The sequence below is a fragment of the Neltuma alba genome, unplaced genomic scaffold (assembly GCF_004799145.2).
Source record: "Neltuma alba isolate B1F8T4 unplaced genomic scaffold, ASM479914v2 tig00012377_pilon, whole genome shotgun sequence".
NCBI lineage: Eukaryota > Viridiplantae > Streptophyta > Magnoliopsida > Fabales > Fabaceae > Neltuma > Neltuma alba.
This window is the reverse complement of record NW_021636875.1, coordinates 321,311-344,936: the sequence shown is the minus strand read 5'-3', so window position 1 is coordinate 344,936 and position 23,626 is coordinate 321,311. Positions and strand designations below refer to the sequence as shown.

Genomic DNA, 23,626 nt, shown 5'->3' with positions numbered 1-23,626 from the left:
ATTCAATTTTCAACAAATTTTTATATTAAGGGTGAAAAAGTATAGTACTCTAATTTTGTTTTATTATTACTGTCAACTCTTGTAATTTTGCTCCGTGAGCTCTGTTAAACTTAGCCTTTGTACAAGAGCTAATGGTACAGACAGAACAGGACTAAGGCATTTAATTTTGGAGCCATTCGTACAAACGCCGCGTCCTTTTCTAATTTTCCTGCGACGAAGGCCCGAAGTCATCGATTTTTTTTTAATTATTGAATTATTGAATGTGTAAAATGAAACTATTTGATTGCCCATTTCAGTCAAATGCTTCGCGTTTAAAAGACCGAACGAACGTCAATTATTATATATGATCTTTTTTTCTTGCCAACTGTTATACACAAAGAGAAACGGTAAATAAAGATCCTTAAATATATGAAATAGTGAAATTGGTTCCTGAAATAATATAATTACTGTTAGAGACCGGGTCTTAAAATATAATTAGCAAATCATGCATAAAAGACTAAAATACTCCTCACACCATCTTATCTTCTTCCCGTCTTCTTTAGCTTGTGTTGATTCACTGTTGCTCTATATCTCCTTGGCTGCTTCTCCTTTACAAACCAGATCTGAAAAAGTCCTCTCTTCGTTGTCATCCTCTGTCACTTTCTTCTTGTATTGCCTAGCTGTTCTTTCGTCAGCAATGAAACCTCTTCCATCATTCTCTCCGTTGCGATGGAAGGAGAGGAGAGTTGGGGAGTTTGAGGGAGAGTTGCAGTTATTTGCGATGCTTGTGATGTTTACTTGCAATGTGTGTGATGATTGCTTGGTGCTGAGACAATACCCAACAAATCTAGATTTTATTCTTCATTTCCATTTTGATTTTCAACTTGTGTTCATAATTAAAAATAACAAGTTTGATAAGTTGTTGAAAATAACAAGTTGACAAGTTCTGATAAGTAATTCATGACAAGTCTAGTAAGGCGAATAACAAGTTTATTAAGGCGAATGACAACTTCTGAAATCCCATATTGTTTTTTGACTTTTTAACCTCTTTCAATTAATATATTACTATGGAAATCAAATGCGGAATATGAATGATGTTTCTGAACCGGAAAATTCGTACTTACTGAGAAATCACCCAGTGGACTCAAGATTACAAAAAGGAGGGGACTAAAAGAATGTCAAGTGGTTTTTGAAATAAGAGAAAGGTAGAGGATAGATAGAGCTTATATTCTTCCTTTGATTGAAGTTTGTTGGCGTTTTACTCATTTCCGATCGTTAGAGTCTGTTTTCTGGGGCCTAATTAACGTTGTCAGAAAGAGAATGACAAGGATAATTCATGAGCTGTATAAAATAAGGACAGACACCATGTGTAGATTGCCTATATCAGTGCATCAGTAATTTAATTACGAAGCTGTACATGAGTACGATGCTTTTTTTTTTTTTTTTTAAATTTCTGGACCAAATGCATTGCCTTATGTTTGGTACGGTGAGATTCAAGAGGTGGTTTTTGTGGCTTAAATTGAAAGTTAAAGTAATGCCAACAAGTTTAGTGTCATTCAATAATAATGCTTTTTATTCTCGAGGGAAAGCACATGTTCTTCAATTCATGATTTGCAATATATACCAATCATTTATTCAAAACTCACTATACATAACCTTAGTCGTTTCATTAATCTTGATTCACTATATTTAGTGGACCAAATGCATTGCTTTATGTTTGGTACGGTGAGAATCAAGAGGTGGTTTTGGTGGCTTAAATTGAAAGCTAAAGTAATGCCAACAAGTTTAGTGTCATTCAATAATAATGCTTTTTATTCTCGAGGGAAAGCACATGTTCTTCAATTCGAGATTTGCAATATATACCAATCATTTATTCAACACTCGCTATACATAACTTCAGTCGTTTCGTTCATCTTGCTCCACTATATTTAGTGTACGTAATATTGAAATTTACATTTATATGAATTTTTGTGTGGATAGCACTAAATAGAGCCACATAATCTTGAAGTCACACAGCCAAAAAAAAATGATAGTAGGGGGGAATTTTTCGTAACGTAAAGCAGATCTCCAACGCGGTAGTTGACCTGTTGAAGAGAAGAGGTATTCCGGTTGTTCACCTGTTTCGGAAAGAGGAGGGAGGAAAAAAAAGAACAAGTGGAAGTTGTTCATTGGCGTATTGCTTTTTTGTGGAGTCTGATTAATTCATTGGGATTAAGCTCTCACTTTAAACGTGTGTTCAGGCTGTTGGAGTTATCCAATAGCAAAAACTCAACATCTTTTAAATAATTTTTTTTTAACATTGAGAAACTTTATATTTTTAGATTAAATTATTAATTCAAGTTTTGTAAGTGAAAAATCATATTAATTAACAGATTTTTCTTTGCCACAAGGAAAAAAAAACAATATATTGAATGGTTTTCGGAATTCAGGCGGTGCCAAATCCGATATTGCAAGCCATTAATTGTTTGGCCTAGGTATATGAAAGATCAATGTCCACTGGTAAATAATTGTTGTTGGTATCTTAATACTCCCTCCGTTTCTTATTATAAGAGACATTTGATGCTTATAACATATTCTTATATATAAGAGACACTTAAAAGTTGTCTTTACTTTTTTTGTGTTGATTTCTTATTTTACCCATATTTATTGTCTTCAACTCACACTCTCTCTCCCTCCCAATTCTTTTTCATTTAATAATTTAATTGTTCTCTCTCATGCTCTCTCCTTATTAATGAGGGTATTTTTGGATGAAAATCATACTTTTTACACATTGATTGTTCTTAACTAATTTTAACTGTTTTTTTATTAACGTAATTTGGTTATTTGTCTCTTATAATAAGGAACGGAGGGAGTAATAAAAATCAAAATCTAACCACAAGAACACAGGGGATCGATCTATCGGTGGATGGATTCTGAACGCGTGGGTGGATAGGAAAGTTTTTGCTTTCCCCGTCGAAAAGGGACGTCCGAATGTCATTTTATGAATTTTCTGTCTTTTTTTGGGCCATCTACAATTACATGCATCTATCATACTACCCTCGATAATTCTTTTTTTAATGTTTTTATTTATAAATCGCGATCAATAATTTTTTTTTTCAATAATACTATCTGTATGTTATGTATACTGTTGATTAATGATAAAGTAGAAAGGAATTGAGATAAACAAGCAAGATTGAATTAAAAAATTGTATTTAAGTAGCGTTATATCGTGAAAAGATGGGATTTGTAAACTATTTTTAACTAACTCTCTTAATTCACGTAAAATAGTAGAAAATGACTTATAAATAATTGAGTAAAACACTCAAACTACCCTTGTAGTTTGCATCAATTGCATAGATCTCCTTTTTATTTTTAAAACATACAGTTTAATCCAATTAGTTAACACCGTTAGGATTATTATAAAAATATCCTAAAAATATTATTTTTAACTGAAAATTAAAATAAATTTTATTTACTATTTTACTCTTATTCTAATAAATGACTAAATTATATTTTTACAGTTACATCAATTTCATTCAGTTAAGGCACACAGAAAAGATTTGATTAAAAATTTAACTAATTTTTTCAATAAATATATATTTGACTAAATATGTTTATAAATTTTTGTAATAAAGATGTGTTTAAAAGTTTTGAATTACAAATTTAAATAATTTATAAAATCTTTCAAACTTATATTATTTAAACTTTACGATAAACAAAAACTAGGTATTTAAAATATATTTTTATAATTTAAAAGAAATCAAAACAAATAATTTCTAGTGAATGTGATAAAATATTAAAATTATGATTTACACCAAAATTAATAAATTTTATAACATATTAGAAATTTTAAAAATAATTATTTTTTTATTTTATAAAAATATTTTGGGAAAAACTGCAAATAAAGACCTCCTAATATGTAAAATTAAGTTTGGGACTTTCAATTTGAAAAATAACAAATAAGGACTCGGTCCCACTTTTGCAAATATAAAATCGTAGTGAAATGTTTAAAATGCCTCTTAACCAAATGACAAGTTGACTATGAAAAATAACAGTTCACTTTAACGAATGATGATTTCAGTGGATCAAATCACAACTTGGCTGAGGGTATGCCAAATGATAAGTTGACTATGGGAAATGTCAAGTTCACTTTAGCGAATGACAACTTCAGTAGACCAAATCACAATTCGGCTGAGGGCATTTCAAACATTTCACCCACATTTCATATTTGCAAAAGTGGGACCCAATCCTTAATTGTTATTTTCCAAATTCAAAGTTCCAAATTGTAATTTTACATATTGAGGGGTCTTTATTTGCAATTTTCTCAAATATTTTTTGAAAAATATATATGTCTAAATAATTATTAACTTAAAAGGGGCATTTTGATCAAAATAATTTTAAGTCAAATTTAACTATTAACTAACAACCTGGGTGAATAGAAATAAAATCTTAAATATAACAGGGAGGTTTGTGTAACGTATGTTTAATTGTAAGGAAGATTTATATACGTTTTCAAAATAGAAAAGAAGTTTCTATAATTAAGATAAAATAGAAGAGTGATTGGTGTATTTTACTCTAAATAATTAAGAATGGAAGGAATATGTTGATCTATACTTTTCGCCATGCAGCAACAGTGAAATCATTAACTATCCCTATAAATAGTCACGAAGCCTTGATATAGTACACAGGCTCAGCAATAATTACCATTCATCTCTTATGGCCTCTAGACCCCAATTCATTGGGTTTTCAAGCCATGGAGTATTCTTTCTTCTGCCTCGTCTCCGCCTTGTGGTCTCATTCCAAGCTCTTGGTAGCTGCTCTCGTCCTACTCACACTCATTAATTACACCATTAAACACCCTCACTTTACCCGTAAACGCCAAAAATACAAACTTCCCCCAGGTCCTAAACCATGGCCGATTGTTGGTAATTTACCTGAGATGCTTGCTAACAAGCCGGGAGTGCCCAAATGGATACACAAGCTCATGAAAAATTTAGACGCCGAAATTGCATGTTTTAAATTGGGAAACGTTTACGTTATCCCAGTGACTAGCCCTGCTATTGCGTGTGAGTTCTTGGAGAAAGAAGATGATGTTTTTGCATCAAGACCTATGAGCATGGCATCTGATCTCATATCAGCTGGTTATTTAACGACGGCACTTGGGCCATACGGAGAGCAATGGAAGAAGATGAAGAAAATGATAAGCAAGGACTTGCTTTCTCCCATGAAGCATCAATGGCTTCATGCCAAAAGAATGGAGGAAGCCAATAACCTCACGCATTATGTTTATAACCAATCCAAGAGTAAGAATGGGCATGGAGGTAGTTCCGTGAATGTGAGGATAGCTGCTCAGCATTTCTGCGGGAATGTGATCAAAAGAATAATCTTCAATAGAAGGTACTCCTCCGGTCTTTAATATAATATCTATTTAACTAATTTGATTAAATTAAAAAAATTAGGTAAGTTAGTTAATTATAAAAAATATGACATATTTTTTCTAAAACACCATAATCATCTTCCTTAATATCCTCACTCCCTCTTTTACTTGATTATAATTGAGGGAGTATTCATAGAATAATTTAGAAAAAGTTAATAAATATAAGAAATAGGTTTTATATTTATAACCAAAACTAACTTAACAATTCGGTCTTATATTAAGAATCGGAGGAGTAATTAATACTTTGAATAGTTTGTAATCAATATATGATGCGATATAATAAGATGGCACCCTCAAATGCTTGTTAATTGTAGGTACTTGGGAAATGGTGGTGGGGAGGGAGGGCCTGGTTTGGAGGACGTAGAGCATGTGGCTGCACTGTTCACATTGCTTATTCACTCGTACGCCTTCTGTGTTTCTGACTTTGTGCCAAGCTTGAGAAGACTTGACTTAGATGGACATGAGAGAATAGTGAAGAATGCTTTGAGGACAGTGAACAAGTATCATGACCCCATCATTGAAGCAAGGATCAAACAGTGGAAGGATGGCATCATGACCGAAACTGAGGACTTGCTCGATGTTATGATTTCTCTCAAGGATGCTGAAAATAACCCTCTATTGACGACGCGGGAAATCAAAGCCCTAATTTTGGTAATTTATTTTCTATTATATCTATTTGTCTCCTTTTTTTTTTTTTTTTTTAAGGCGACTGTGTGACATTTTTTCCATCATAATGGACTTAGATAAGCAAACTAACGAATAAACGTAACTGAGGGACAGTCTGCCCAATTATTCTTCTCTGTATGCAAATATGCTTACATTTGACACATGCAAAACAGACAAGGCCATTAAAGGACCGTAGGTGACAGTGAACTGTGGCCCCTAGGTATGTTCCCATCAAAGGGAAGAGTCATGAATTTTTCTTTTCGTTCCTCCTAGGTGATCCCTTTGATTTAAAGCCAATCGCAAAAGTCCCATTTTCTGGATGACGAAACAGACCCCACCTTACCTCGTAACTTTTTTGGAGCACCTCGAATTGATTCTGATGTTCATACATAGACTGGATTGATCCAAGGATCGTTTCAGCTTATTATCTTACCATTTCATATACAGTCGCAGAACATAAAGTAATTACTCATGGGAGTGGCTAGAAATATTATTAATTATTTTATTATCAACAAGCCAATTTTAAGGTTATCTTCAACTTTCTTGAATAATTAAAATGTTCTATTCTTTAAACTAGCAAGAGTCTTTGTGTGTTTATTTAATTTAAAAACGTACTTCAGTCTGCACTTTACAGCACAACATTTATAAGCTTAACTGCATATGGTGATAAATTAATGTCCAAGGAGATATAAATTACTTGGATATTATTTTCTTACCTATAACACACCACTCGCCTCATCAAGCTGGATCTTATTTCCTTACCTAACCCACTTATATATATATATATATATATATATATATGTAGAGACATATATAGATGTCCAAGTTGCCGCTGTATGGATACCAAAGTAGAAGTGAATACACAAGTAAACTGAAAAACTCTTCATTAATTATCTGCAAGAACTGAATGAGACATCCTTTGAGATCTTAACCAAAACACATTTGGCAGGACATGATGATGGCAACGGTGGACAACCCATCAAATGCAGTGGAATGGGCACTCGCAGAAATGATAAACCAACCAGAGTTTCTTGAAAAAGCCACTCTAGAACTTGACCAAGTAATAGGAAAACACAGGCTTGTTCAGGAATCAGACATCCCAAAACTCAACTATACCAAAGCTTGCTTAAGAGAAGCCTTTCGCCTTCATCCAGTTTCCTCTTTCAACGTCCCACATGTCTCTATGCGTGACACAGAGGTTTCCGGCTACTTCATCCCAAGGGGCAGCCACGTGTTACTGAGCAAACAAGAGTTAGGGCGAAACCCTAAGGTGTGGAAGGATGACCCTCATAAGTTCAAACCAGAACGTCACCTCGTGGACGAGGGGTCCGATGTGTTCTTAAGTGAGCCAAATTTGAGGTTCATAAGCTTCTCTACAGGAAAGCGTGGGTGTCCAGGAGTGGTGCTTGGGACCACTATCACTGTGATGATGTTTGCTAGGTTGGTCCATGGCTTCACTTGGAGTGCTCCACCAGATCAACCCATTGAGCTTGTTGAGTCTCAGACTGATCTTTTGCTTGCTAAGCCGCTTGAAGCCATTGCACGCCCAAGGCTGCCAGAAGAGGTTTACCTCTTGGATTAATTAATATTTTAATTGTTCTTGTCATTTGCGCAGATATATGAGGCTAGGTATCAGTTAATCGATAATCAGTATCTGAAGCCGGGTATGGGGGGAAAAAGAAGAAGAAGAATCCAAGACTGTGTAAAAAAACAAACAACCAAATAGATAAATAAATAAAAACCCGAGGCCTTACTGCGAGAACAGCGTGCTTTTCTAAGATGTCTGCAATTTCAATTCAGCTCGCTTTACCTAAATTTTACCATCAACTCTTAACAGTCATCCGTTTTGGATTTTTTCTTCCCCCTAACATCTCAATTCTCACTAAAAAATGCCATCAACAACTGACTGTAGCATTAACCCATGTAGAAAATCAAAGCCCTAATTGTCACGTAATTATTTACTTCTCTACTCTTCCTGTTTTGTTTCCCCTTTTATATAATTTTAAGTGAATTAATTTTGTGCTAGTTATGAAATTGGAACACTCTTGAATATAATAAAGTGAAGGACAGACTAATTAATGAGCACAAACAGTTCGCAGTTGCAAAACACAAGGCAAGCAAGCATACTGAAAGGTGACAATGAACTTTAACTATAATAACAGGGTTAATATACTTTTTGATCCCTTAAATTTAGGCCCATTTTAGTTTTGATTCCTAAAATTTCAAACATGTGGTTTTAGTCCTTGAAATTTATTCTGTTACAAAACGTTAGTCCCTAGCCGTTAAGTTTTGCTGAGCTGGCACAAATAGTATTAATTTGGATGATGTGGCTTCTGACTTAGCAACATGAGTTGATTAAGGGGCATGATGAGCTGAACACGCGGAGGAAAAAAAGAGCCAGGTCTGTTTAAAATGCAACAGAGGACATTGGAAATTAAAGAAAGAAGCAAAAAATGACGCGGAAGAGAACAAATGATAAGGGAAAGCCACTAGGTGAAGAGGATCCCAATCTCATGGCAAACATTGACGTGGCTGTTGCTGAAAAAGCAGCATTTTCCAACAATTGTGGTCTTTTTGCTTTGTTTGCATTGTGCTTTGTTTGTGGGATTGAAATTTTGACTGGGTTACAAGGAGAGGGAGAGAAAGAGAGAGGAATCAGATAGTAAATATAGCAATATTTAAAAGTTTGAAATTAGGGAATGTTCTCTAGAAACAAAGAAGCTAGCTAACTCACTCCATGTCGCCATTACTGAGAGAGATTGAGGAGTGAGATGTAAATGGGGAAGAAGAAATCCTAGGTATTTTGCTTTTTATGCAAATGGGTTTTTTACCACACAGAGAAATGTATGAGAAAGGAAGATTACCAGTGGTGGTGACAACCTGCAAAGAGACGATGATGAGACCACACCACAGAGTGTGTATGTGTGTGTAAACACGAAAAATGATGCTTTTCAGGTTTCTGACCACGCCTATACTATGACCTCCGGTCCTTAAAATGATGCTCATAGCAACTCCTTTAATTCTGTCCTAGGAACAAGTATCCCAGGTAGCTGCATGCAAATGTTTGTGAACCGCATAACCAATAAAGAATACTACCTTCAATTCTTAATATAAGATTTTGTTTGACTTTTATTTTGGTTCAAAATATAAAACCCCCAATCCAATTTATCTCTCATATTTATACATTTTTTTTAAAGTAGTCCTTCTAATAATAGTAATTCTAGCCAATACATTTGATTAGCAAGGATATTTTAGGAAAGATAACACACATTTATTATAAATAACTAATTTAACTTATTTTTTTCATCTTTTCAAATTGGTCAACTAAATTTTATAATTAGAACTGGAAGTAGTATATTTCCAACCCTCCCTAATTAATGACTATTCGACGTGGCAAACGAAAATGCTGGGTTCAAGTTCTTCGATCCATGGCTACAAGAAATGCTGCTTTTTTAGAGACGGCCACGACGTCCTCTTGACCTAGCGATTTTACCTTTTGATTTGTTTTCTTCTGCATTCTCATGTGCTGCATTTTAAAAAGACCTGACTCTTTTTTTTTTTTTTTTTAAAAAAAACTTCTCCTAATTACATGCCCAGCTAATCATGCCATCTCATTAGTTCATGTTGTTAAGTTAGAAGCCACATCATCCAAACTAATGTTGTTTGTGCTGGCTCAACAAAACTTAACGGCAAGGGACTAACATTTTGTAATGGAATAAATTTCAAGGACCAAAACCATATGTTTGAAATTCCGGGGACCAAAACCAAAATAGGCCTAAATTAAAAAATTATATTAACCTGTAATAATATCTTCCCTCTAGAAAAAGGTAATTTCTTATAATTAACTAACTTATCTAATTTCCTTAATCTAATCAAATTAGTTAAATAGGTCTTATATTAACAACGGAGGAGTATATACCCAAGTTCTGTACATTACAAGAGACTATTTAAGCTGACATGGAATATAATTGACTCATGCACGAATACTGGTCTGAAGCTCACCTCTCCCTGGATTATCGTACGTCCTTTTCTTGCGTTTTATTATCGTTTGACCTTATAACGTGAAGGGTTATAAAGGTTATCCAGTTTGTACGCTTTTCACTAAATAATAACAATAACAAGCGTCTCAGAGTTAGACTTAGACAAAGTAAAATATTTCCTATCGTTCGTATGAGAAACGAGAAACGAATATAAACAAAAGAATGTAATGTGTAAACCCATCTCCATATGGACAATATTATCAAAAGCAAACTATATATAATTTTATATATGAAAAAAATATAGGATGAGAAGATAATCAAGGAGGATTGTTCTGACTTGAATTGGCATCATAATATACCTTGTCATCTGTCCCTTCCTTCTCCAAGATAACTGCTCCAGAGCTTCCCCCATTAGAGAAGCACCCCTGACCTCCATTAGGGCGATTTTGATCCATATATACCTGTAGTGGATGACACTTTGCAGCTCCAACATGACCATTCATGCTTAGTGCATCAACTTGCATGTCATCGCGATCAGGATGGCTATTCAGATCTATCTGCACAGCACTGCATTCACCCACCTCAAGCTGTCTTCTATTCATGCTCCCTTCTTTCTCCGCATGACTCGTGTCTCCCCTAGATGCTCCATTCATATCTGACACTTCGCTATGATCCATCTGGTGGCTAACATCTGCTTCGCGTTCCGATTGGCGTTTCTTCTTACGCAGCATAAGGGTTTTGAACCTCCTTTTCACAGTCATGCACACATTGCAAGTACAGTCGGCAGGATGTCTTCCCTCCCCACTTGGTGGCTGAATGCAGACAATGCAGGTGCAGCCAGGACGATGTCTAGGATGTTTGGTGGTGGGTCCAGCTGTGTTTTTCTTCGTCAGTTAGTTGTCCCGTTCGCTCACTTTCACTTTGTCTTATTACTGGCTATCCATCAAGTATAGTTTCCCCCTGAAACTGCAACATGATTTTTATGCTCTGTATTTCTTCATCCTGGAACACCATGCGATTCTTATGCATTTCCCCTTGTCATTTATTTATGGCCTCTTGAATTGGAGCATGCATGATCATTTCAAGTTTAAATGCTTGCTTGCTTCCCGTTAAAGCATACATTGACAAGCTAGCTCTTTTTTCCTTTTGGCTGCGACAACTTCCTAGAGTAACTATACTAAAAATTCATCGCTATGTATGGCACAGGATAAAATTAATCAATAAATAGATAGTCTAGTCTGGCAATAAGCGTCCACTTATTTTTTTTGAAATTGACAGTGTTCAAACAAAAGATATTAATATTTGGACTTTCCTTTCTCAAGGAAAATCTGCTCGACATCAATTTCAACACTTCTACGATGGAGGTTGTTTTGGCAGGATCCTCTGTTGATGCTGATATTGGTTGCTGGGACCTTCAGTCGGTCGCGGAGCAACTGCGCAATAAAACTTGTGCTTCCACCCCTCATGGCCTCGATAGTGTGGGCAGTCGCTTCCATGTATCTTCCCAGATCCGAGATTCCTCAGCCAATGCTGGTCTGCTTCTCTATTGGTCCTGGTCCAAGGTCTTTCTTCTTCATTGCATTTCATGCATTTCAAGTTGTTTGCAACTTTGCCTTCTTTTCTTTTCTTTTTTATAATGATAATCTGATTTTTACCGATGTATTTATTTGGATGAATAATAATGATTGAAATGTCATTGCTTATGGCGCAGCCTCAAGTAGAAGCCAGGAGCTTTCCAGCTGAGCCAATCGGGCCTCTTGCTGCTAATCACCCAGGCACTTATATAGCCGGTGGAGGTTTATCGGGTGGCATATACTTTTGGGAGGTATAGTAACTCTTTGATGGGACATTATATGGTAAACGTCTCCTGGCATTAGGTTGGGAAGATATGAATTGAAAATGAAAACTTAGTTGCTGTTGCCTTTTTACTTTATTGACATCATGTTTTGTTTTTCAGCTTGAAACTGGCAGATTGCTTAAGAAGTGGCATGCTCATTATAGGGCCGTAACTTGCCTAGTATTTTCTGAGGATGACTCACTACTGATATCTGGTTCAGAAGATGGATGCATACGAGTTTGGTCCATGTTCACGTCCATAATTCTCATCTTTCCTCTTCCTCTTCTCCATTTTTGCATTTTCTAGGAGTAATTTGTCATATATACCACGTGTTTCAGGATATTTGATGATTTGAAAAGGCAGGAAGCAGGTCATCTTTATGAGCATAGTTTCTCAGAGCACACCTTATCAGTAACTGACATTGTAATTGGCTATGGAGGATGTAATGCAATTATAATTTCTGCTGCAGAGGATAGGACCTGTAAGGTTTGGTTTGCTTTTTTCTTTTTTGGTGTCTTTTGTATAGTATCGTTTTAGTTAAGTAATAGGATATATTAGACTAGGAAACTTATTTATTCTTTGCAGCTCGAATGACCGAGATCCTCCTCTTTTGAAACTTTATTATGTATTTCTTGAGGTTTTGCATGCTTAGGAATTATAATTCATAATGTTCACGTGACAAAGCAAGAAATGCTTCATAATATAGGGGGGATTTGTTCTGAATGCTTGCAAAACAATCCTGTACTGATTGTCAAATCAAAGGCTATGAGGGTCAGTGTTATTACTCATATAAAGTGAAAGGCATCTATTCTAAGGAAATGTCTGCCATGAATATGATATTTTCTTGAAAGTAGTAATGTGAAGAAGCTGAACTGCACAACTAAATTTAAGAGTTATCTTTTACCAATAAAATATGGGCCTGTTCTAGATTTTTCTGTTTTTGTTTTTTCGTCAGAAGTGAGGGGTCAGTGCTTAATATTGTTCCAAGGGTTACCTGGTGTAGACTACACTTTGAATGAACTCTAATTTGCTCTGTTAGATTTGGTGTCCATTGTTCTCTATATTTAACAAAGTTGATACAGGGACCATTTTATTGTAAATACTACGATTATTTCTTAGAAAGCGCTCGCCCACACATTTGGTTTCTTTGTTATTTGGTGTGTTCTCATATGAATTGGCTGTGACTTCTTGGCATCTCTATTTTTCTCGTAAATATTGTTTTCTGGTATAGCACTGCTGTTGATTTTGATCCGAGTCATAATATTCTTTTTTCCCCAAGGTTTGGAGCTTATCTAGAGGAACATTACTAAGAAATATAGTATTCCCGCCACTAATTGATGCGATTGCATTGGATCCTGCTGAACATGTCTTGTATGCTGGCAGTAGAGACAGAAAAAATATTTATTGCCGCACTTAACACTGTAAAGATCTATAGTCATAATCATAAGATGCATATCATCGGTTCATTCTCTAATCACAGGTTAGTTCTTCTCTTCTAAGTATACATATCTTGAAACATCGACCTCCCTATTAGTGGTTTGCTCGTATTTTCTCCTTCATGCTCTCAACTCTTCATGTTCGCCAAAGTTTTGGTAGTTTGTTTTCTCTTTGCCATGATATTTTTCCTCATGTAAATCACGATGAGGCATTTGCTAACTTGTTTGGTGCTTCGTGATTGGGCTGGAATTTAGATTTTTCCTTAGGTTGGTCCTCAAATTGCCAGGAGCATCTTCTTTAAGCCAATATTTGACAATTTAGTCGGCCAGTGTCAGTGACGTACTCTTTTCCATTGAAAACATTGCATATTGGCTTCTGACAGGGCATTGCAGTTTTACTTTTTCACCAGTGGACACTGTATAACCTGTTAGTTCAGCATGAGTGCCTGCTTATTTATATTAGAAATTTAGGAAATGAAAGCCATTATTGACACAAGATTTTAGTTATCTTGAATTGCTGATCATGGATTTTATCTGTGAACTGTCAGAATTAATGATCAATATAAGTCTTAATGCATCTGATGCAAGAGTGAATGTAAATATTGCAGGGCTTGTAAATAATATTCTCGTTGTTAGAAAGCAGCTTGACTCAAGCAAGCGTATGTCTTCAACTTCACAATCGTGCTCAAGAAAGCAGGGATCTTCATTACCCCCTCCATTGGAAAAATACTCAAATTCAACAACAAATGAAGATTCAGATGTTGAGACCGTTGTTAGCCTTCAAGATGACAGGATCGGTTTGGATGTTTCATACATGTCTTGTCGGGCGATACTTAATCAAATCAAGGAATTTCAGGCTTGTTGCGCATTGACGATTAACCGATAGATATATTCTCACCATTAGCCTCATTTTGCAATGATTTTTTTTTTTTTGTGTGGGCAAAATGCCGTTATTTAATCTTCTAACTTCGATAAAGCCTCTGTTTTTAATCTTTTAAACCAGAATCGGGGCTCCTCTGCCTCTGAAATGGAGATGGAGAGGCTAAAAGCAGATTGCAAGAGATCTCCTCAGATGGTTGACCGATTTAAGAAAATGTGTGAAGATTTGCAAGAATTCAATGAGGATGACTTCTTGAAAAGTGGTCAAACAAAAACTTCAGATCAAACTGGCAACTAGGTCGCTTTATTTTCTTGCTTGCTCTGCTCAAATTTACCCTTCGAATGTAGAAATTCTAAGGCTTAGGTGATTTATCTGGTGAGTTATTATTGGCAATTTTGCTTCCTCTCGGTACTTCTAAGTGCTGATATGCTGCTACTCAACACAGAGCTCTTTTATACATATTTTTTGGATGGGCAATTAAATGCTACATGTAAACGGTGAACTGTTCGTGGCTTATGGGAAATACATCAATACTTGACTGAGGTTGTGGCCATTTGGAAGGGAAAACAAAGGAAATGGATGATAAATTTTTGAACTACATTAAGGAAGTTCTCTCTAGAGCATATTTTTCTGTCTATTTCCGCAACGGTACTGATCTAAATGGTAATTATTTGTGTTGGTCGCCGTAGTTGCAAAACTGAAATTTAATTTTGGTTGCGAAATTGACGATTAATTCATTGAATTAGTTTGTTCGATCCTGCAAAATTAATTTATTCGAAATGATTGAATCGCTATTGTCCGTCTCACTACCTCAATGATGGAGTTAATTTCTTAAGAAACAATTAAAACTCAACGAGATACATATTTCCATCTTATAATGTTGCACTAAATCTGAATGCGAAAAAAGGGTTTTATTTCCTGAGCTAATCCAACTTGAAAAATTCTCATATCCGAAGAAATATCCACTAGGAGCTCTCGGTATATAAGATTTTTTTTCCTGTATTTGAGTAAAAAACAATTAATTAAACAAATAAAAATAGAAGAAAATAACCAATAAGCTAGTGGTTAAGATAGTAAATAGTCTTCTGCAAGAAGGAGAACACAAGTCTGAGTTGTTGCGAGGGCTTTAAGCTTTTAATTTTAATACTCTCAGCCTGATAGAAATTAATCTCAAACTTACAATAACTTAAGGATATTCTGAGTCATACCGAAAAAAGGAAGATAAAATAATATCAGGGAAGATGAGATTTTCAAAGGACATTTGACTCCCTTGTATTTAGGACCAGAGTTACCAGTAGTATATAATTATAACAAATAACCAGAAAATTCCAAATAATGCATTGAAAAGAAGAGTGTTATTGAAAACGTGAAAAAAAAAAAATTGTTAGACAAGAGATTTGTGGAGGAGATGCCTGCTCCGACGTGTGGAGGAGAGAAGAGGAGCAGTCAGCATCCATAAACTTAGATCTGTATATGGAAATCTTAAAAGATTGGTCATAAACAGTTGTAAATTACGGATGTTTTCGTATGTATAACTCCAAAAGTTAATTGTAAATATTAAAATTTCTACTACAAATGGCAAGTTCAAATGCGAAAAGCTTTTGTGAGTCATCACTAATTTGTTAGCTTTTACATTATGAGCTTTCAAGTTTACAACTAAACTTTTGGGATTTGCGGCTAAAAGTCGCAATCCACATAAGGGTACTGTTCTCTTCTTTTTTTTTTTTCTTTTAATTTATATAAACCATGATGAAACATGTTGCAATCAAACGATTTAACAATGCTCTTTATTTTTACTCATCTTGTTGCAATCCCCATTTGTAAAACGTGAATTTATTAAGAATTTATAATCAAATAATTTAGAGATATATAAGATCAATCCCCGCACCTTTAACACGTTAATGTAAAAACATAGAGTACTTAAATTATCTTTTGCAAATGAAGGTGGGCACATTATGGAGGGCCTCTCAAATCTTGCATTAGTTAAAATTGTTCAGAATTATATTTATATTGATTTTTTTTATGAATATCTTATAATTTAATCCAGAATGATTTTTATTTCTTTTATAAAATTAGATTCTCCTTCATGATATGATTTATCTCATTTGTGATTAGAAAACATGAAGAAAAAAAAGACACGTAACCATATGTGATTAAAGGAGTTGATATAATAAACATAAAAATCTTGACATAAGTATTGTTTTATATATAATTGACAACGCATGTGTTGAAATAATGTTAAGACCATATTGATTAATAATTTATAAATATTTTTATAAGCAAGTTTTAAGATGTGTTGTAATCATAATAATTAAACCTAAGAGTTAAGGTATAAATTTGTTTAAAAGTTCTCACTTATAAACACTGGGTACTCAGAATTTTTTTGGATGTAAATTTGTTTAAAAACTTTAAAATCATAACAATATTACTCATTGCTATTAAAAATGTTAACAAGCAACATCACTATTTTACAATTAATATTAATTTTTTAGTTGTAGGAAACAATACTGTCAGGATTTCAAATTTTTGTGACAAATTTGCACAAACAAAAAAAAAATCATGTGCCTAGTATTCCTAATTAAAAATTTTTAAGACAAATTTACCCCTAACCTAAAGAAAGGGGTATGATATTGTATCCTGATGACAACACAAGGAACATATTTTAAAAGGTTGTACAAAAGTGAAACATGTGAGAAAATGTCATGCACGGCTTTTTGATACATGAACCTTGTAGAGTGATTGATGCATTTGTGGAGATAAGTTGAGAGGACCCCAGTACAATCTCGTTTCCACCTCACATCTCTTTTCCTGTCCCCTTCACTTAATTTGTGTCGTCTATATTAACTACCACCGGTTTAAAATTTAATATTTTATTAAAAAATATTGAAATATTAAAATTTAATATGAAAACAATTTTGAGCCTCATATGCTTTTCCTTAATTTTTATTTTGATACCTACATATTTTTTCTTTTAATTAAATACTACCTCGAGTTCTTAATTAAAAAATTAGTTATGTTGGTTAATTGTAATAAATATTTATTGACTTTTTTATACTATCGGGTGTATTGAACCATCTCTCTATAAGAATTCATTATAGTCAATATATTAGTTAAGCAATTTTTTTAATCCTTCAAATTAAGATAATTGCAAACATTAACATTTTTCATATTAGGGGTTAAAGTTCGTTTGAGACGTAGACGGTGGTCAAGATCATCGATCCTTGCATCCAGAGGTTTTTTTTTTATAAAAAAAAACTGATGATGACTCTCACAAGAGAGTTCGTTCTCGTGTGTGTGCACACGCATGCATACTTCTCTATGTAAGCATTTACTTTCTTTTTTTTTGGACCAGCTAAGCATTTACTAATTTTAGTAATTTGGTCGTTAGGTATATCGATCTACTCCGCGCATATGACTAGTCAAACTGTACACGTTTCTCTATATATGAGCCGCATATCCTCCCGAGAAATATGTAAAACGGGAAAAATAGTATCAACTCCTATATGTTTGGGTTTTTTGTTTTGTTTTTTTTTGGGATCCAACTTGATTGATGTTCTATAAACTACTACCTCTTATTTTTAATATAAAAACTAATTTGATATTCAGTTTAATTATAAATATAAAATCTCAATTCATTTTATCTGTTATATTTATTTTTTTCCCCTAATCTCGTCATTAAATATTTCATCAAATGGTAATTTTAACTAATACACATAATTAACAAAAATTTATTACAAATAATTAATTTAACTAATTTTTTTTAATATATTTAAATTAGTCATTTGACCTCTTATATTAAGGATTGGAGGTAATATTATCTCATCCTCTTGTGCATTAATAAAAATAAAAGAGCTTATAATTTGATACAATTGAAAAAGAAAATCTAATATATATATAAAATAAATTTTTTGAAAGAAAATTAGTAAACAAAATATATTTGTGCATATAATAAAATTGATATAACAAATTCAATTAAGTATGTGTGGACCTATAGCAAAAGATAAGATGAAATCAGAATATTACGTCATCAATGTAAAAACATGACATCATCAATTTTATTTATCCAAATCAACATCAAATAAAAGTCTTACCATGGAAAGGGTTCGGTAAAGAAGATAAACACAGGACCTCATCAAGCACATAATAAGCACTTAAATGGAACTAGTTTCGGTACTTATTACAATAATGAGTATCATAATATTTATCAAATCCCAATTATTTAAATTTATTATAGACAGTCAAAATTTAAATTTTTAAATTGTTGTTTTTTAAAAAATATTTTTCTTTAATAAGTACATAGTCCAAATAAATATAATTTCAGCTAAAGTATACTTTTAGTCCTTTAACTTTATGCAATATTTCATTTTGATTCCTTGATTTTAAAAAGTAAACTTTTAGTTCTCTAACCCTAATACTGTTAACAAAAAATAATGATATTGAGCTCTTAAATGTTAATAAAATATTACTAAATACTAACATATTAAGTTTAATATTCAAAACAATAATGATTGTTACAAAAAAATAATCATTTAAGACCAATAATTTTGGGATTAAAAGACTAAAAGTATACTTTTTAAAGTTAAGAGACCAATAAAACCTTACATAAAATTAGATGACTAAATATATACTTTAACCAATAATTTCTTAACTGTAAGTTTTTTTAAAAAATTATTAAAAAATTATTAGTTGAAAATTTTAAATGTAGACAATTAAAATTATATTTGAATGGTGTAGATTTTACTGCAATTATGAGTATCATGGATATTCATCATTGCAATGAGCGCCAAAACCAATTCCCACTTAGATGAGTTCGTAGTGGGAGAGCTGGAATCAAACTTAATAGATAATCTGAACAAGAGATTATTAAAATAAACATTTCAAAATAATCCGACCAATTGAATAATTAGTACTAATTGTTGTGAATGATTTAGCACTTAATCTGCTATTTCTATTTTTTGCATTAGATATGTATGAATTCTACAGAGCGATACGTACATATACACAAATATAAATAGAGACAGTAAATTTATCATCTCCTATTATTTACAGAGCCTACACAATAATAAAAAGAGATTACAAATAAAATGACCTGAGGAAGCTTCCGTCACATGCAGTTTTGTCACTCAGGGAATTGAATAACCATGCATGGGATCAGCCGCCTCAATAGTGAATGCTCATTAAAAAAAAAAAATTAAAAGCAGAGAAAAGCTATATTCAAACGCGCCTCCGCCACTGCTTAATTAATTACGTTCATTTATATACATACATGAACACACACATATATATACTCATATTAAAGAGGGCGAGAGAGTTACGCAAAGATTTTGTGTGTGTGTATTCACTTTTCAAATATAGAAGATAAAAAATTAGGTTCGTGGCTATGAACCATTATAAATAGGAGCCAAAGGGACCAGAGCATATCAACAAGACCATTACCAAGTTCTGCAAAGTGTACTGAAGCCCCATGGACTCCACAGATTTCTTCTCCTTCATTTCACCATCTTGGTCTTATGCCATGATCTTCATAATTGCTCTCTTCAGACTCATCAAAACCCTCAAATACCCTCGCTCTACCCCTGCATTGCTCCGCAAACACAGACTCCCTCCAGGTCCCCAACCATGGCCCATTATTGGTAATTTACCAGAACTGCTTTCAAGCAAGTCTGCGTCCAAATGGATACACCAGCTTATGAGAAACTTAAACACTGAGATTGCATGTATCAAGCTGGGAAATGTCCATGTGATTCCAGTGATCGACCCTACTATAGCCTGCGAGTTCTTGAAGAAACAAGACGATATTTTCGCTTCAAGGCCTATCAGCATGTCCACTCATCTCCTCTCACGTGGCTATTTAACTGCAGCCATCGTGCCATATGGAGATCAATGGAAGAAGATGAAGAAGATGATAGTGAAGGACTTGCTTTCTCCAGCCAGGCATAGGTGGCTTCATGACAAGAGAATGGAGGAGGCTGATAACCTCGTGCGCTACGTTTACGCGAGTCAGAATAACAATGAAGGAGGCCTTGTGAATGTGAGGATTGCTGCTCAGCATTTCTGCGGGAATGTCATCAGGAAAATAATCTTCAATCAAAGGTAACTTAGTGTAAATAATAATAATAATAACTCAATAATATTAAATGACTTCAATCTAGTAGACTATTGCTTCATGAGACCTGTAGCATGGTTGAAAAATAAAAGAGGTAGTTTTTAAAAACTATAATGCAACATGCATTCCTTTAATAATTTGTTTTATATTTCTGTAACAGGTATTTCGGAGAGGGTGGCCAGGATGGAGGGCCAGGGTTGGAGGAAATAGAGCATGTGGGTGCACTCTTCGTAATGCTCAAATACTTATATGCCTTCTGCGTTTCTGACTTTGTGCCATGCTTGAGGGGACTCGACTTGGATGGGCACAAGAGAGTGTTGAAGAATGCCGTGAGGATAGTGAACAAGTATCATGATCCCATCATCGAAGCAAGAATCAAACAGTGGAAGGAGGGCGCCAAGACAGAATCTGAGGACCTGCTTGACGTTATGATTTCTCTCAAGGACGCTCACAATAACCCTCTATTGTCCATGCAGGAAATCAAAGCGCAAATTCCAGTTAATGCTCTTGTCCACTTCATATGTACTTCAATTTTTTAATGCTTTTGAAGAAGGAGAAATTTATGGAACTCGATTAAAGCAATAACAAAAACGAATCGGAACTTTATTTATTTTGCAGGAACTTATGTTTGCAACAGTGGACAATCCATCGAACGCCGTAGAATGGGCACTCGCAGAGATGATGAACCAGCCACAACTTCTTCGAAAAGCCACTGAGGAATTGGACCGAGTAGTGGGTAAGGACAGGCTTGTTCAAGAATCAGACATACCAAAACTCAACTACATCAAAGCCTGCCTAAGAGAAGCCTTTCGCCTTCATCCTATTGCTGCATTCAACGTCCCTCATGTGCCTATGCGTGACACGGTGGTTTCCAACTACTTCATCCCAAAAGGCAGCCACGTGATACTGAGCAGACAGGAGCTAGGGCGAAACCCCAAGGTTTGGGAGGATCCTCTTAAGTTCAAACCAGAACGACACCTCACGAACGATGGTTCAGAAGTGTTCTTGTCAGAAACGGATTTGCGGTTCATAACCTTCACTACGGGCAAACGTGGGTGTCCAGGAATGGTGCTTGGGACCACTCTCTCTGTGATGTTGCTTGCTAGGTTGATCCATGGATTCACTTGGAGTGCTCCACCTCACCAACCAGTTGAACTGGTTCAGTCCGAGACAGACCCCTTCATCGCTCAGCCACTGGTGGTCGTTGCAAAACCAAGGTTGCCTAATGAGGTTTACGTCTTGGGTTAATTTAGCCAAGCTAATATAATATTAATACATAAGCCAATCAAATAATCAGAAGAATAATATTTTAGGTATCTTCTTATGTGTTCCTGGTGACATAATGATAAGAATATTTATGTATTTGATTCCAATCCTTTGTACTCTATGCGCAACCTTCATATATTTGATTTGTAGACTTACAATCTCCAGAGTGCTACGATATCACATCGCTCTTTTTTTTTTGGTGAATATCGAGGGCCCAAGCCAAATTAGAACCCACTTTCTGTATTCATCATTTTGATGAGCACTCTAAACTTATCAAATCTAGACTATTTATATCTGATTTTTAAACGGTCCAGATTTAAAGTTTTTAATTAATTATTTTTAATAAAAAATTATTTGTTGTAAAAATGATAGTCAAGAGATTATTTTTATTTTAGATTTTATACATATTAAAATAATTATTTTGAACAAATAAAAATAAAAAAGAAATTAAATTTGAACCATCCAAATAAGATATAAACGGTCCAGATTTGATGAGTTTAAGATGCTTGTCAAAATAATAAATAACAAAATTGGATCCAGCCAAACCAAGGCCCAGTTTCAGCCAAACCATACAAGTGGAGGAAAGTTAAGAATAGCTTGCAATAAAACTAATTTATTTTGTTATTATGATCACGGTACTTTTACCTATAGTGGCTGCGAGGCATGCAGTTTGGATACGCTCTAATTAATTAAGTAGATGATGGAGGGACTTACAACCCCCCCCCCCCAAAAAAAATATTCATCCATCGGATAACTTAAAATGCTTTTCATCCTCGTGCTCCTTATGCCGCTTTTAATTTGCGAAGACTTTGAGCCTCTTTGCTTAATTATTCGGTGCATATGTCTGTTGCAAATTTGCTGTGCAGTACGTAGCTCGCTTACCTTACCGGAATAATCTTAATTTCATTTGCTAATTTTTCATGCCTAAAATATCACTATAGGTCAAAAGACTGCATAAGCAAGAAAATGCAGAGATTTGAAGGAAGTTAAAAGTAGTTATGGTTTTAAAATTAAAAACCCAAAATAACAAAAACAAAATAAAGAAAGAAAGAAACAGATGAAATCATACAAATAGAAGAAGACAAGAACTCTACAGGTACGGTCTCTTTCTAAGTAAGGGTGACCACTGATCTGTTAACCTGACTGAAAGGCAGATATTGCTTATAAGCAGACCACACACATCAAGTAAACAGCAGCATGAGTTTTTCATGGGAATCAGTTTTAGAACTCATCATTCTAATTAGCACCTTGAGCTTATTAGATCTTGATCGTTCGTATCTTATTTGAATGGTCCGAATTTAATTTCTTTTTTACTTTTATTTTCTCAAAATAATTATTTTAATATTTATATAATTTAAAATAGAGATAATCTCTTAATTATTTTTTTAAAAAAATAGTTTTTTCTATTTAAAAATAATTAATTAAAGATTTTAAATCCGGACCCTTCAAAAAAGATATAGACAGTCTAAATTTGATGAGTTTAGGACACTCATCAAGATAATGAGTACTGAAACTGGTTCTATTTTTTATGTGTCCGTCTTACTTCACGTTCTCTCATCAGCTGAATGTTACGTTCCATCTACTTGAAAATGATTCAGCAAGCCCAGGAGCTCATTTCTCCATCAATCCTTTTTCCCTAAACTTGACAGCTAAAAGCTGCGCATGTTCTAGACTCCTCTGATCCTGAAATCCCATATTGTTTTTTGACTTTTTAACCTCTTTCAGTTAATATATTACTATGGAAATCAAATGCGGAATATGAATGATGTTTCTGAACCAGAAAATTCGTACTTACTGAGAAATCACCCACTGGACTCAAGATTACAAAAAGGAAGGGACTAAAAGAATGTCAAGTGATTTTTGAAATAAGAGAATGGTAGAAGATAGATAGAGCTGATCGATTCTTCCTTTGATTCAAGTTTGTTGGCGTTTTACTCATTTCCGATCGTTAGAGTCTGTTTTCTGGGGCCTAATTAACGTTGTGAGAGAGAGAATGACAAGGATAATTCATGAGCTGTATAAAATAAGGACAGACACCATGTGTACATTGCCTATAGCAG

The 23,626-nt window shown here is 34.2% G+C and overlaps 2 protein-coding genes and 1 pseudogene across 2 annotated transcripts; all 3 read left to right on the top strand.

Moving 5' to 3' along the window:
- Nucleotides 1-877: 877 nt before the first annotated feature.
- Nucleotides 878-7,643, top strand: LOC114726407 (isoleucine N-monooxygenase 1-like; the record flags this gene model as incomplete). The annotated part of the gene is made up of 4 exons (XM_028912995.1): nucleotides 878-893; nucleotides 4,836-5,355; nucleotides 5,710-6,046; nucleotides 7,011-7,643. Coding segments are annotated over 4 exons (1,506 nt in total), but the record flags the coding sequence as incomplete, so codon positions are not given.
- Nucleotides 7,644-11,399: 3,756 nt separating this feature from the next.
- Nucleotides 11,400-14,491, top strand: LOC114726406 (protein ROOT INITIATION DEFECTIVE 3-like; annotated as a pseudogene).
- Nucleotides 14,492-19,658: 5,167 nt separating this feature from the next.
- On the top strand, nucleotides 19,659-21,575 carry LOC114726405 (isoleucine N-monooxygenase 2-like). The gene is made up of 3 exons (XM_028912994.1): nucleotides 19,659-20,287; nucleotides 20,461-20,797; nucleotides 20,919-21,575. Exons 1-3 carry the CDS (start codon nucleotides 19,659-19,661, stop codon nucleotides 21,546-21,548), a joined length of 1,596 nt encoding a protein of 531 aa, XP_028768827.1. The 3' UTR covers nucleotides 21,549-21,575.
- Nucleotides 21,576-23,626: the final 2,051 nt, after the last annotated feature.

Excerpts from the sequence above, each read along its gene's own strand:
- LOC114726405 (XM_028912994.1), top strand. The coding sequence starts at position 19,659 with ATGGACTCCACAGATTTCTTCTCCTTCATTTCACCATCTTGGTCTTAT. Across the intron at positions 20,288-20,460 it reads AAAATAATCTTCAATCAAAG|GTATTTCGGAGAGGGTGGCC; the intron begins GTAACTTAGTGT and ends TTTCTGTAACAG. Across the intron at positions 20,798-20,918 it reads AAATCAAAGCGCAAATTCCA|GAACTTATGTTTGCAACAGT; the intron begins GTTAATGCTCTT and ends TTTATTTTGCAG.